General features: G+C 35.6%; 1 protein-coding gene across 1 annotated transcript in view; it reads left to right on the forward strand.

The window, feature by feature from the left end:
* hpgd.L (15-hydroxyprostaglandin dehydrogenase L homeolog) overlaps positions 1–15,482 on the forward strand; it is a 39,332-nt gene that overhangs the window by 7,063 nt on the left and 16,787 nt on the right. Inside the window, 2 exon segments of the mRNA NM_001093507.1 lie at positions 9,929–10,025; positions 14,031–14,107. Of these exon segments, the coding sequence (NP_001086976.1) occupies positions 9,929–10,025; positions 14,031–14,107 (174 nt within the window).

Raw genomic sequence — 15,482 nt, forward strand, 5'->3', positions numbered from 1 at the left:
GGCTAGACATATTGTCAATTTCCCAGCTGCCCCAAGTCATGTGACTTGTGCTCTGATACACTTCAATCACTCTTTACTGCTGTACTGCAAGTTGGAGTGATATCACCCCCTCCCTTTTCCCCCCCATCAGCCAAACAAAAGAACAATGGGAAGGTAACCAGATAACAGCTCCCTAACACAAGATAACAGCTGCCTGGTAGATCTAAGAACAACACTCAATAGTAAAAAGCCATGTCACATTCAGTTACATTGAGAAGGAAGCCTGCAAGAAGCATTTCTCTCCTAAAGTGCAGGCACAAGTCACATGACCAGGGGCAGCTGGGAAATTTACAATATGTCTAGCCCCATATCAGATTTCAAAATTGAATATAAAAAAATCTGTTTGCTCTTTTCAGAAATGGATTTCAGTGCAGAATTCTGCTGGAGCAGCACTATTAACTGATTCATTTTGAAAAAAAATTTTTCCCCATGACAGTATCCCTTTAAGGTATGGAAAACCCCAGGTTCCAAGCATTCTGGATACCAGGTACCATACTTGTATAGGCATACATTGTGACACATTGCTATCTGTTGTCTGAGAGAGAGAAGCAGCTAGACTCAAAGCCTGTAAACTGATGAATATTTATTAAAATGACTAGTTATTAATAAAAAAGGCAAATCACAGACATGCAATAAAATAGAAAGATGGAAAAGTTTTTACAAAAGAAAATGATATTAATAAGAAAGGAAATAGAAGAGCAGAGTGACAGACTATGGCTTCATTGTACAAGAGGATATTTCATTCACGATATGAGTACAACTGTCAATCATGTTCAACCCTTAATTGTATTTCGCAAAGTTGCTGACCCACATAAGGGGACAGAAAAGAATACATATGATAAGAGGGAAGTAGACTGAAAAATGTGACATATGACTCATCAAACTAACTCAATTGGTCCTCAGTGTGAATGATAGGAACAAAAAAGTGTGATCAAGGTCAGAAACATGAAAAGAGGAAGTGCATTTTACCAATGTATTATAATTATATCAGCAAATATTACATCAAATCAGTTGCTGGGGGACAACTGGATATAATGATAAAAAGATAGGAGTGAAATGCAAGCGGCAAAATAAATAAATAAATAATATATATATATGTGTGTGTGTCTGTGATAAAAGATGAGTTGTTTGTGATTACTTTGATGTATTAAATTTTATTTCAGTCATTCAGGCATTAAGGCTGCATGCACACAGGCATTTTATTTTTCATTTAATGTTAAAAAAGAAATATAAATTCACTCTCTGACTTTTTTCAAGAGAAGGGCAGCAACTGTGTAAACATTATGTTCAGTGATTTATGGCCTTGCACTGATACTGGGATAAAGGTGGGACATGAAATTCTTAGCTGTGTTGGAAACAACATATGGTTTCATTGCTAGCTATAGTCAGAAACTGAAAATAGATGCTCCTACATAAAGCAACTTGGGGATTTAATATGAATCCGATTTTAAAGGGCTGATCTGATGACATGCAGTATGCATATGTGGCAATAATCCCTTTTATTAAAATGCATTGTGCAGATGTAGGTTGGATATATTTCATAAGCATCCTGTGTTCATTGTTTTGGTATACCCTTATTAATACTAACAGTAATGGACCCAAGGGCGAGCCTAGCCCCTCTACTGCCTGTGGCGGGTTGCTGCTGCCACCCCATCTTCCCCCTCTTGTGCTCACCTTTTCAGCTCAGGAGGGGTTGGGGGTCCACAATGATAGAACAGCACTAGAAGAACCTCTTAAAATTACCAGGAGCAGCATTTTTACCACCCCTTGTAACCAGTGGGAAGCTGCCACCTGAGGCGATTTTCTCAACTTGCCTCATTGGCCCCTGTATGAGATATATTTTTAAAAGGACAAAATAAAACTACCACCATATTCTATAGGGCCCCATAGAATATAGTGACCTACTCCTGGGAGGGCATCCCAACTATGTACAACGTATGCTTGTCCACACACCAACTTCAACCAGCCATTCCCAGAACACACTCTTGTTATTCACTGTCAAGACTCCCTCTGCCATGAGGTCTCACAATGTCAATGATATAAAATGGCAATATTTTCTGATTTGTACATGCCAAGATTTTAAGCACTTTTGATAACTCACTTATTAGGATATAAATCTATTGTTTATGAGTGTTTAGTTTTCCTTTATGGAAATATTGTCCCCAAGCATTGCCCAAGTTTATGGAAAACCATGCATAACATGTTTAATTCAAAAGTACCCAGTACTTCACATGTATCTTTACAGGTGTACCTCTGCTCTGACTGCCTCTGTATATTTAGTCATGTATAAGTATGTCTGGCACTTAATTCTTGGCCATGCATTCTTGTTGAAATCCCATTAAATCTAACACTCAAGCAATAGCCTGAATGAGAGCACCATAAAGAACTGAGTGGGTGCCAACTCAAAAGACTTTTACAATTGGGTAAAACTGCCATTGGCAAGGGGTCTTTTTGTTTTTAATTTAAACATTTGCTGTTCCATCTATGCTGTTTTGGAAGGGTCCCTAAATATTTCTGTACTTTGCTGTTCCGCCCCGAGCAGCCAGGCATCCATTAGTTTAGCATAAACAAAAGTTGATGATTTTTCTTTTTCACAGAGTTCATTCTAGTATAAAACCATATTCTATTTTGCTGGGCTAAGAAAGAAAAAAAAGGGATGTAAGACCTTGACCAGGACATTTCCACAGAATGATTTAGTTAGTTGAAGTAATAATGAATCATCTCAGGAGGGTTCCCAGCAAATTTAAGTTATGAAATATATGGCAATTAAGAAGCAAATTGTTTTTTATTTGCTGCCTTCTGCAAACATCCATTACCAAATTAAAGTGGAACATTTGATCTAATTAAACAGATAAAGTGCTGATCATAACTTTATTAAATAAACACTGATTGAGTCTAGGAGCCTGTTAGCAATCAGGTGTTAATACATCATTTACTGTGTATGTACAATGTTACATCAAATGATTATTATACAAGCCATTGCTTTATTACACAATCCTTCATTTTATAACACAGACTATACGCAGAGCCAAAGAACTATGTCCTTAATGTAATATTGCTTTCCCCACCAGTAGTATTATACCATACTGAAAATGGGCTCAATGGGAGATGGCCTTCCCATGATTTAGAACTTTCTGGATAACAGGTTTCCAGGTAGTAGATCCCAAACAAGTAATACTATCATATTATTGAGCGTATAAACAACTGAAGTAGAAAAATCATTTTTAAATCTAACATAATAGGTTCTTTATATTGGTTCTATTTGCTTCTCTCAGCATTTGTTTGATTTATCTAGAAATTCCCTTGCTGACCTTTCCAATGTTTGCTCGAAACTTTATTGAAAGTACAAAGTGTTGTGTTTTCTCTGCTACAGTTTATGTAATTACCATATCTGTATTTTCTTTGATCTCTTCCATAGTGTTATGTTTTAAAAATAAAAGGGTAAACATACGCTTTTGATTTCTGCAGTCTTCCCAGGAAAACACAGTAGGACAATTCTCCTGAGAGAGTATGAATGCTTTTGTTATTACAAAATACTTGTAACTTTAAACTGGTCAGAGAGCTTTCATGGTCACGCGTTTTTCTTTAGAGGGCTGACCAAACAAAACACTGTAAGCCATCACTAATTTTTGTAAGGTAATATAACATACAGGTTTTTCACCTTATTTGTTAATACAATTTTCCATAATATTTGTTTGTGGGAAAAAACTGGAAAAAATCATGAAAATTTTCCACCCGAACAACCCTGAAATTTTCGGGTTATTGCATGAAACCCAGCGCAGATCAAAAAATATTTGGGACTACTTTCATTGACTTATATGCAACCACAGCAGGTCTGAGCTGCCGGATTTTCAGATTCGGACTTTTTCCATCCTCGGGGTATAATAAATCCCGAAAAATTTGTGGGTTTTTTCCCACTATAAATTCTGATTTTATACTTAAAAAACACAAATATTTCAGGTTTTTGGCATTTGGAGCTTAGTAAATAACCACCTAATAAAATGTTAGTACTGGTATGGGACCTGTTATCCAGAATGTGTAGGACCTGGGGTTTTCCAGATAATGGATCTTTCCGTAATTTGGATCTTCATAGCTTACGTCTATTAAAAAATCATGTAAACATTAAATAAACCCAATAGGCTGGTTTTGCTTCCAATAAGGATAATAAGGATGAATTATATCTGAATTTGTATCAATTACAAGGTACTGTCTTAATATTACAGAGAAAAAAGAATAAAATATTTCTAAATTTGGATTATTTGGATAAAATGGATTGTATGAGAGACAGCCTTTCCGTAATTCAGAACTTTTTGGATAACGGGTTTCCAGATAACGGATCCTGTACCTCTATTCATATAATAGGAAAGTATATCCCATATGCAAGCAGAGTCTATTTTATAGAAAAAAAAGTATATATGAATAAATTCTACTACTATACATTATATTTAAATGTGTATTTGTATTTATTAATATATATATATTTATGGAATCTGACATATAATTTGCCAAGCAGAATGATATAGTATCATCCTTAATGAAACAGTGTCCAGATTTTTGTGTTTGGCCTTATCAGAAATAAAACCAATATCCATATTGGCGCATATTTGTTACAGCATAATTCAGTCATAGGGATGCCCTCGTTTTTACTTTCAGTATCTTACATAACAAGAACTATAATACTTTTCCTACAAATATGCACATTCCAAATGTTATCATAAGATAAAAATTGAATATACAAGCTGCTCCTGTGAAATAAGTCAGCATGTGGTGATTTATTTAGCTGTCAAGGCTGTACTGTCTGTTCAAGTCAACTAGAATCATGGAAAAGGGCTGAATTAATGATTCAGATGATCACACAAAACATCTGTTTCTCGTGTATATCTTTAATAAGCCACAATAAATGACTCATTTGTGCTCTGTTTTTCAATACTTTAGAATTCTATGTAACGTATGAGATAACCACGCTGTACTGTATCCAAAATAGCAATTTAAGCAACTTCTTGAAAATATTTATATTAATTTAGTGCAATGGAACACAAGGTTCATAACCACAATAGCTTGCGCAATCATGATAGTGATTATTACCCAAAACTGCAAATGACTGGGTGTTTCACCCAGCAATTCTCATTGAGTATTAAAGGGATGGTTCACCTTTAAGTTAGCATTTAGTATGTTGTAGAACAGCTGATTATAAACAACTTTTAAATTAGTTGTTATTATTTATTTTTTATAGTTATTTAATTATTTGCCTTCTTCTTCTCACTCTTTCCAGCTTTCAAATGGGTTTCATTGACCCCATCTAAAAACAAAGGCTACAACTTTATTGTTACTGCTACTTTTTATTACTCATCTTTCTAGTCAGCCCTCTCCTATTCATGTTCCAGTCTCTTTTTCAAGTCAACTCATGGTTGCTAAGGTAATTAGGACCCTAGCAACCAGATTGCTGAAATTGCAAAATGGAAAGATGCTGAATGAAACACTAAAAAAACTCTAAGACCACAAATAATAAAAAATGAAAACCAATGGCAAATTGTCTCAGAATATCACTCTCTACATCATAATAAAAGTTAACTCAAAAGTGAACAACCCCTTTAAGCCAAGAAATTTAGGGCAAATACCCACATTTGCTGGGATTTTTACCCCCCCCCCCCAAAAAAGTAATGAACAGAAAGCTGCCTTTAGTGGCTAGGGAAATGAATCCTGATATGTTGTTCTACTACATCAGATAAAGTTATTTCAAAGGATTTTTCAGGCTACTTTAATTATAATAGTGAGTTCGGCACATATGAATAAATACATTTTGTTTCATGTATAAAGAGCAAGGTGCTGTACACTTGTATTGTGTTTTGGGATCAATGTAGGGTTGCCGCATGTATGGTTTGGATCCAGACAACCTGCTCCAGACAGGGTTTACTACTCGTTTATGAGTTATTGTCCACCTACAGGCTTTCCATACATATTGCTGTCTGACCAGTGCTAGGAGTGATAGTGAGCACTTGGAAAGAAAGGACCCTCTCTTAGAGGCCCATTTACTTAGCTCGAGTGAAGGAATAGAGGAAAAATACTTCGAATTTCGAATGTTTTTTTTTTTGGCTACTTCGACCATCGAATGGGCTACTTCGACCTTCGACTTCGAATCGAACTAAAAATCGCTCGACTATTCGACCATTCGATAGTCAAAGTACTGTCTCTTTAAGAAAAAACATCGACCCCCTAGTTCGCCACCTAAAAGCTACAGAAGTCAATGTTAGCCTATGGGGAAGGTCCCCATAGGCTTTGTATCTTTTTTTGGTCAAACAAAAATCGTTCGATCGATGGATTAAAATCCTTCAAATCGAACGATTCGTAGGATTCAATCGTTCGATTGAACGAATAACGCTATATCCTTTGTCTTCGATATTCGAAGTCGAAGTATTTAACTGCGACCATCGAATATCGAGGGTTTATTAACCCTCGATATTCGACCTTAAGTAAATTTGCACCTTAATGTATGCTCTGGATCTTCTTTTATGCCCATTAGTTATGATGCTATATTTTCGTTATTATCAAAGGCTAAGTTAAGAAACATGAAAACTATACAAATATATAATTTTTGCTCAATTAGTCCTTTCATGAGCAAACTATGTATACCCTAACTTAGAACACCGCAAATGACCTTTGGCACTCCATCATTTAAAAGCATTCCAAAGTTCTGCATCTGTTATCATCAAAATCTAAAATTGCCTAAACATGGTATCAGCAAAAGGTATAGTATCCAGCAAGTACATGCTTTGTTCAGACTTGTGAGGAATGAACATTTCTGGGCAAATTTTGACAAGCGTGTATAATATTTTGTAAACATATTTTCTTCCTTTGAATAAAGGATTGCAAAATTAGTGTAAACATGCCTCTCTCTTAATATTAGAATCATCATTACGTGTCAAAGGAAAATTACTCATTGCAAGTACGTGTGAATACATTTCTTAAGCTTCTAAAAAATATCAACAGTAGGTGAATAAAACTTAGGTCACCTTCATGCAGCTTACATCCTCCTTTCTGTTCAGTCAAATTGGATTTGACCCAAAGAACACATAAATGAATAAATGAATCCATAGACTATTGTTTGCTATGTCAGAAAACGACTCTAAGTGCAACAAAGCAAATTGAAGCTCTGGTGGAGAATTTCAGGCTTCTCAAAGTCATCCCTGAAATTGTTGGACTTTGGCCTAGGGTTGCCACATATTGGCTTCTGCATTTCCTGACAGAGAAGTGGACAGTGACATCATGGGGTGGGGGTGGTGATGTCACAGGGCAGGGTGGGTAATGTCAGGAGTGAGATGTGTGCCATCAGGGGATGGACTATGCTGTAATGATTAGCTGATTGTTGCCTCAATCAAAGAGAGTCTTACTTGTTTAGCTATTCAGCAAAGTCAGTAAGTAAATAAATAAATATTAATGCTATAGTTCTAGCATACCATTCCACTGACTATGTTCAATATACAGTACCAATTTAAGTGGGTAACGTTTTGGGGTCTATCTGATTGTAACTAGATGTGATCATGATGGATTTGAGATGGGATCTAATATGTATTCTTAGTTGTTTGGTTGTTTAGTTGTGATGTTCTGCAAAGTTTTGTAATGATGGGAGATGTTTTGGGTTGGTAAATAAGCTATCATACCAAATCTTGTTATGTTTGGCCATTAGGCTGAGCTAGTGGTCCCCATCCAGTAGCCCTTGAGCAACATGTTGCTCACCATCCCCCTGGATGTTGCTCCCAGTGGCCTCAAAGCAGGTGATTATTATTGAATTCCTGGCTTGAGGCACGTTTTGGTTGCATAAAAACCAGGTGTACTGCCAAAAAGAGCCTCCCATAGGCTGCCAGTCCACATAGGGGTCTACCAAATACCCAATTACAGTCCTTGTCACCCCAGAAACTTTTTAGTGCTTGTGTTGCTCCCCAACTCTGAATGTTGCTCACGGTTAAAAAAGTTTGGGGGTCCCTGGGCTGAGTCCTCTCATCATATACAGTAGGCACCCAAGAGAAGCACTTTAAAAAAACAATGATCTAAAGAGCATTATAAGTGTAGAAATCTTTCCCCACTATAGATAAACATGCTGGTGATTACTTCTTAGCTTTATGCAGATGACATAGTTGCCTGAAGGCAGTTGATTGCTTTGAGGTGCAACATTTAGCCGGTTTCGAGTTTACAAGCTTATACAAAGGTTACATTTGTATCAGTCATACAGCAATAATTGAAGTTGAGTTTAAAGCAGTATGTACTAAGAAAGAAAACCGGCATCTTTATTATAACAGGCATTCAGAATTCCTTACCAGAAACATCTCTAGACGATAACCCCTACAGTTGGGAACCATTGCAAGAAAGATATGGGGCTGTTGATGGTTGCTTTTTTCTTTCTTCTATCATTCCATTTCATACTACAGTATGTAAGGATGAAAGTCACATATTTTCCCAAAATGTTTGTAATACAAGAACACAAATGTTTTCTAAACTGCAATATTGTTTGTAAAATATTATTATTTGGTATTTATGTTTAGTTTAATGCAATGGAACATGTAATACTTAGATCTTAATCATTTTCTTGGGGAATATACAGGTAATTGGAAATGACTTCCTATAATTAAAATGTACATTACTGCTATATCCATTAAATATTCATGCCTACAAACCATGATGACTGACATAATGGAATAGAGTTCTTGACAGTCAAAAACGGTTGTGTGGCATGAGTCATTATTGGACTATTTTGGATTATATATTGATGGAGGATTTCAAATTCACAAACTTAACCAAAGACAGAAACATTATTTTAATTCATGCTAAACAATACTATGTGACAAGTGGTCCAATGCTGCATACTCTAGATCAGGGTTGGACAACTGCAAATGCCACTGTCACTGAAAATGAACAACTTCATGTAATCTTGACGTACTAGATTTTCTAGAAGTGTCCCTAACACTATGATATTTTCCTGCTTTATTATATTATATTATTTCCTGACAAGCTGGAAGACCTGCAATACCTGCTTGTTAAACAACATATTCTAAGTCATCTGATACACATACTACTGTATTCACCTTAGCTCTCTTTGTTGGGTCTCTTCACAACTCTCTCAAAGGTAAAATACTGGGGTTTAAAATCAATCAACATTGTTATTTTAGTTATCAGTCTCCTCTCCTGCCAGATGGGGTAATGTACAGGATTTATCTCCCAGCAGTTCAAATTTTTTCTCAAAAAACATGTCTAATGAATTGATATATTGATCAAAGTAGATCAGTTTGTAACTTTGTCAGAATTTAATCGACTGCAACTCTGAACTCCATCAATACATAAAGTGCCCCTTAAACGAGCAAACATTGGATAATTCTATGAGCATTTTTTAAATTGGTTAAAATTGTTTTTTAATATGAATATGAAGTAATGTAGAAATGAGAAAATAATGATCAGCCCCATAGTTTTTTTTTAAATCTGTTGTCTATTCAGTATGTTTGCTCTATCCTTGCTTGTTTTTATCAATGTGTTTTTGTCTTTTAGCAATGTGGTCCACTAAGTCACCTATTAAATATTGTCTATTGTATTTGTCCAGTGATAACCAAGATACATAAGAATTTTGTATAGTTTTCCAAGCATTTTGTTGAGCCTAGAGAGGATACTATCCGGCAAGCAGACACCTCATTACATTACCTGGGCTCATTACAAAAGTTGACCAGCACTGGAAAGATCCAGTCTACAGCATTTATTAGAGCTTTTCAGTTTTTCATGGTGGTATCAAAACTAGCTAGAGACTCCTCTGTAGTTCTATCCAAGTGCTTATAAGTACCAAGAGAAACCAATGCATTTTTCTGTGTATTTGTATCTCAATTTAATTGATCTGAATCTTATTTTGTAGACTTCAGTTATTCGAGGAACCTATCTTGGCTTAGAACTTATGAGCAAAAAGAATGGGGGTGATGGTGGAGTAATAATCAACATTTCATCTCTGGCCGGTAAGAAAACATATTCTTCACTGTTGATGTTCTAGACAGGACAATGTGACTGTGCTGCAGGCAGTTTGTTTATGTGTTGATATCTGGTATGTTGTTTGAAATTCCAAAAACCATATCATTCTTGCTGAATGATTTCAAAGAACCCCTGGGATGGGAAACTAAGCATTTTATTCATAATTACATGGTTAATTTGGGTCGCAAAATTACCAAAGTCCGTCAAGTTCAACCCTTTCAAATGAACCCAAGTACATATATATAGACCTATCTATACAATTGCATACATAAACTAGGCATACACATATCTATACTACCTTGAATATTATGCTTGTTCAAGAAGTCATCCAAGCCACTCTTAAAGGCATTAATAGAATTAGCCATCACAACATCACACAGCAGGACATTCCACTGCTTCAAATTAAAATTCAGTTTCTAAAGTCTAAGGGGGTTTCCTGGATCCTTGATATTTTCTAAGGAAGAAAATCTCCCCAGCTATCTCTCTATAATGTTATTAACAAACACATTGAACTTATGCCAAATAATGTATGACGTTATAATCTCTGAAAATTGTTTTTGGGGATTCTAAACAAATTAGTAAACTGGTCATCTAAAACACTGAATGCAAATAAAGTTTAGAAACTCCCATGGTAGTAAATGTTACTATTTAAGGCACTCCATTACTTCCAGTTAATGTTGAAAATGTTTATAAAGCTTGAAAAAGCTTTTGGTGAAGTTGGAGTGTTTCCGAATGTATTGCTATTATTGATATAAAGCTTTAAGAAATGGTGCAATCTGCAAACTTTGGCCAATTTTATATAACTTGTTTTTTTATTGGAAATGTCAAGGTACAATCACAATAGAGTTTTATACATGGTTCTTTGGCCAATTTAACCACATGGATGCATTAAAATATGAGCCAAATAAGTAAGCCTTTGTTTTATTTCAAATTAGCAGTTTTTTTTTAATAAACTGAAGAGCTTTAATCAGAAGCCATATATTGAAAAACATAAATATCATAAATGCATAAGTTATTTGAGCGTTAAGTTGAGTCCATTGACCAAATGGCCTGCAGTTGATTTGTGTATTGGAAAGGGATCTATGCTCTATTGTGTGTTCCTCAGAAATGATGGCTTATGTCCGGAACTAATATTGCGATCATCAAATCTACCTAAAGTGTCTGAGCATGTACTGCATTTTCAGGGTTTTTTAGAACTAGCCATTTTGAAATGAAAGGCAATTCGTAGTTTACCACTGGTCCAGATCTATACTCTATAAAACAGAGAAGTGAGTAAGCTGTGTGGAAAAAAGCATATTTGAGTAGGTTACAGTTTTCTCCTGCAATTCCCTGGCACAGGGTCAGATTAATACTTTTTTTATCATTAAAACAAAGTTCAGTCACTTGTCACTTAATCAAGCCAATTCATATTCTTATCTTTTATTTACAAGCATTGACGCAAATTTGTTTTGGTCATGGTCCATAGTTTGCTGTTTTGTTTTTGATCTGACTTCATTCCAGATAAGCTTGGTCCAGTTTGTTGGCTATAAACACTCAACAAATAAGACTTCCATTGTTGCCTCACATTGAATGACTGTATTTTATGAACACTATGTTCCTTGAATTTAATAGCACATATAAAGCTGACCGTAGCTCTGTGGCAAATTATGAACAATGATGTATCCAAACCCCATCTTAGTTCATATCTGTAATCATAGGCTCTTTGAAAATCCATATTTCTGAATTATTGATTAATTATGCTCATTAATGATGATATATCTAGTAGATACTTTGCCCAAATTTAGAATTAAAGATTGATCTGAAACACATTTATATACTGTTACTGAAGCACACTGGTCTCTGCACATAATAATTTACTACTGTTATAGCCACTGGCATGAGACACTGCAGTCAGTATTTGTTACTAATGTAGAAGCTGGTCCAATCACAGATGACTTTACAACTACCAGTTCCATTGAGTATATAACATTTCAGTGAACCATAAGTCCAAAAGTATACCTACAAAATAAATATAACAAAGCTCCTAATTAAAGAAACTGTGATGCAATAATATTAAAAAGACAATAGTCCCTAAAGATCCAGCCATGCAAATATACATAAGAAGACTGCCACCAATGGGTCATGGGAACTAAAAAAAAAATCAACAAAAACTAAAAGAAACTATTACAGTCAACATTCCTGAGCATTATGTGATGGACGAATTTGTCGCATTTTGACAAAAAATTCACAAATTTACTGCAAAATTCTCGAAACGAGGGTGTCAAAATAATTTTGATGCGCATCAATTTCGGTGCCTGCAATGATTTTTATACGCGCACCTATTTTGTCCAAATGGACAAGTCAATGGGCGTCAGAATAATTTTGCCGCATGACAATTTTATGCGCGCGACTATTCTTTGACGCAGCAGATTTTTCGCTGTCGAATTTTCGCCGCAGTTTTGTGAATTTATTCGCTGTCGGTGAAATGTGGAAATTTGCCGAAAATTTGCACCTGGTGAATTTATTCGCCCATCACTAATCGGATGTCCTAGATGTGACAGCATAAGCTTTACATAGTCATGTTAATTGATGTAGGAGATGTATAGTTCATTGTCCATTTTTAGTTTATGAGTATATGATTTATAATTAGAAGGGACTGCCTTATCAAATATCAAACTGGGGAATTCTGATGGATTCCCAACAGTTAAACATTCTGTCCATTTATCAAAGCTTTCCTAGCAGGAACAGTTTCCTGACAGAAATGGCATTTTAATTACAATATATATTTGTGCCATTTGTTCAGAATATGTTGAGCTTGTATGAAGAAGCTGAAACTCATTCTGATATAAGGAATGGTACTGTTTGCCCTGATCACTATCACCTTTTTTTTAGCATTCTTGCTCCCCACTGTATTTCACATTGAGGAGAAAGGATTCAAGCAATTACAAAATAATACAATTATTCCAATGCAGAAAATGAACTGCTAATCATAAACCCCCTGTACTCTTTTACCAAGCAATAACTGGTAAAATGACCAGCCTATATATTGATCGAACGCTTGAATATAATGACTTTGCTGTTTAGTTTTGTATAATGTTAGGAATAAATATCATTGAACCCCTGTGAATTCTTATATACTGAATGTACAATTGTTTTGTAAATATTTAACTGCCCCTACAATATATTTTTGGCAGCTGTAGATGTGCTGGTTTCTATAACTTACATTAATGCATCTGAAACACACTATTTATGTTTACATACAAGTACAAAAAACAGAACATTATGTTTAAATAGACTGGTGTTACTGTTCCTTTAAGCACCATATCTTATGTATGCTAGAGGCCTCTGGAAAGCCACAACCTTCAGATCTTTTGAGTATTGCTAGAATGAGCTATGTCTTATCAGTTAAAAACAACACTTCCTACCGAGGGCCCCTCAAAGCAATTTTCAACCGAATAGCCTTTCCTTCCTTTCAGAATGCTATATCTTGGAAAACGACATCTTATCTCCACTATGGGCTATACTTCTTTATAATGGGTTTGTATTTTTCTGAATGCAAGCTAATTGCTTTTACATGAGCTGAGTGATTTCATCCTCACAGTAACTAGCATACGACAACTTTAATGTTTTCAAAAAGAAAAGACCTGCTTTTCTGTTCATTATTGTATATATCTGTGTTTAGCATCAGTAAGACCACAAAATAAATGAAAGCAAAAACACTCATTTTATAATTATAAATAATATAATAATCGGTAAAGAATCCAACAGCTGAGGTGTGCCATATGGCAGCTTATATATATAAATATATAAATATCTATGTGTACATAGACACAGTCCACCTCAGTCTTCATTTGGGTTTAGGTTAAGGTCAGTCCCCATTGGTTAAAAAATGTACTGTTGTTGCCAGCAATTTATTGTACACCATAGCAATCCAAAACATGTTAAATGTATCACTGTGATTAAATGAATGTCTTGCCAAGATACTTATACCTTTTTATTATTTATTTTATTAGGTCTTACACCTGCTGCCTATCAACCAGTTTACTCGGCTTCAAAACATGGGGTTATTGGATTTACACGATCAATCGCTGTAAGTAAACTAAAGTCATAGATATCAATTATCATTCAAGGCTTCGTAGTTAAAACACATTTGGAAGATTCTAGCTCCAGTTACATAGTTACATAGTTACATAGTTAAATTGGGTTGAAAAAAGACAAAGTCCATCAAGTTCAACCCCTCCAAATGAAAACCCAGCATCCATACATACACCCCTCTCTACTTTTAATTAAATTCTATATACCCATACCTATACTAACTATAGAGCTTAGTATCACAATAGCCTTTGATATTATGTCTGTCCAAAAAATCATCCAAGCCATTCTTAAAGGCATTAACTGAATCAGCCATCACAACATCACCCGGCAGTGCATTCCACAACCTCACTGTCCTGACTGTGAAGAACCCCTACGTTGCTTCAAATGAAAGTTCTTTTCTTCTAGTCTAAAGGGGTGGCCTCTGGTACGGTGATCCACTTTATGGGTAAAAAGGTCCCCTGCCATTTGTCTATAATGTCCTCTAATGTACTTGTAAAGTGTAATCATGTCCCCACGCAAGCGCTTTTTTCCAGAGAAAACAACCCCAACCTTGACAGTCTACCCTCATAATTTAAGTCTTCCATCCCTCTAACCAATTTAGTTGCACTTAGTCTCTGCACTCTCTCCAGCTCATTTATATCCCTCTTAAGGACTGGAGTCCAAAACTGCACTGCATACTCCAGATGAGGCCTTACCAGGGACCTATAAAGAGGCCGCATAATTATGTTTTCATCCCTTGAGTTAATGCCCTTTTTTATGCAAGACAGAACTTTATTTGCTTTAGTAGCCACAGAATGACACTGCCCAGAGTTAGACAACGTGTTATCTACAAAGACCCCTAGATCCTTCTCATTTAAGAAAACTCCCAACACACTGCCATTTAGTGTATAACTTGCATTTATATTATTTTTGCCAAAGTGCATAACCTTGCATTTATCAACATTGAACCTCATTTTCCAGTTTTCTGCCCAGTTTTCCAGTTTAGACAAATCACTCTGCAAAGTGGCAGCATCCTGCATGGAACCTATAGTTCTGCACAATTTAGTATCATCTGCAAAAATAGAAACAGTACTTTCAATGCCCACCTCCAGGTCATTAATAAACAAGTTGAAAAGCAAAGGACCTAGTACAGAGCCCTGCGGTACTCCACTAACAACACTGGTTCAATTAGAAAATGTTCCATTTACCACCACTCTTTGTAGTCTATCTTTTAGCCAGTTCTCTATCCAGGTACAAATACTATGTTCCAGGCCAACATTCCTTAATTTAACCAGTAACCTTTTGTGTGGCACTGTATCAAATGCTTTAGCAAAGTCTAAGTAAATCACATCCACTGCCATCCCAGAATCGAGGTCTCTATTTACATTCTC

The sequence above is a fragment of the Xenopus laevis genome, chromosome 1L, assembly GCF_017654675.1.
Source record: "Xenopus laevis strain J_2021 chromosome 1L, Xenopus_laevis_v10.1, whole genome shotgun sequence".
Lineage (NCBI taxonomy): Eukaryota > Metazoa > Chordata > Amphibia > Anura > Pipidae > Xenopus > Xenopus laevis.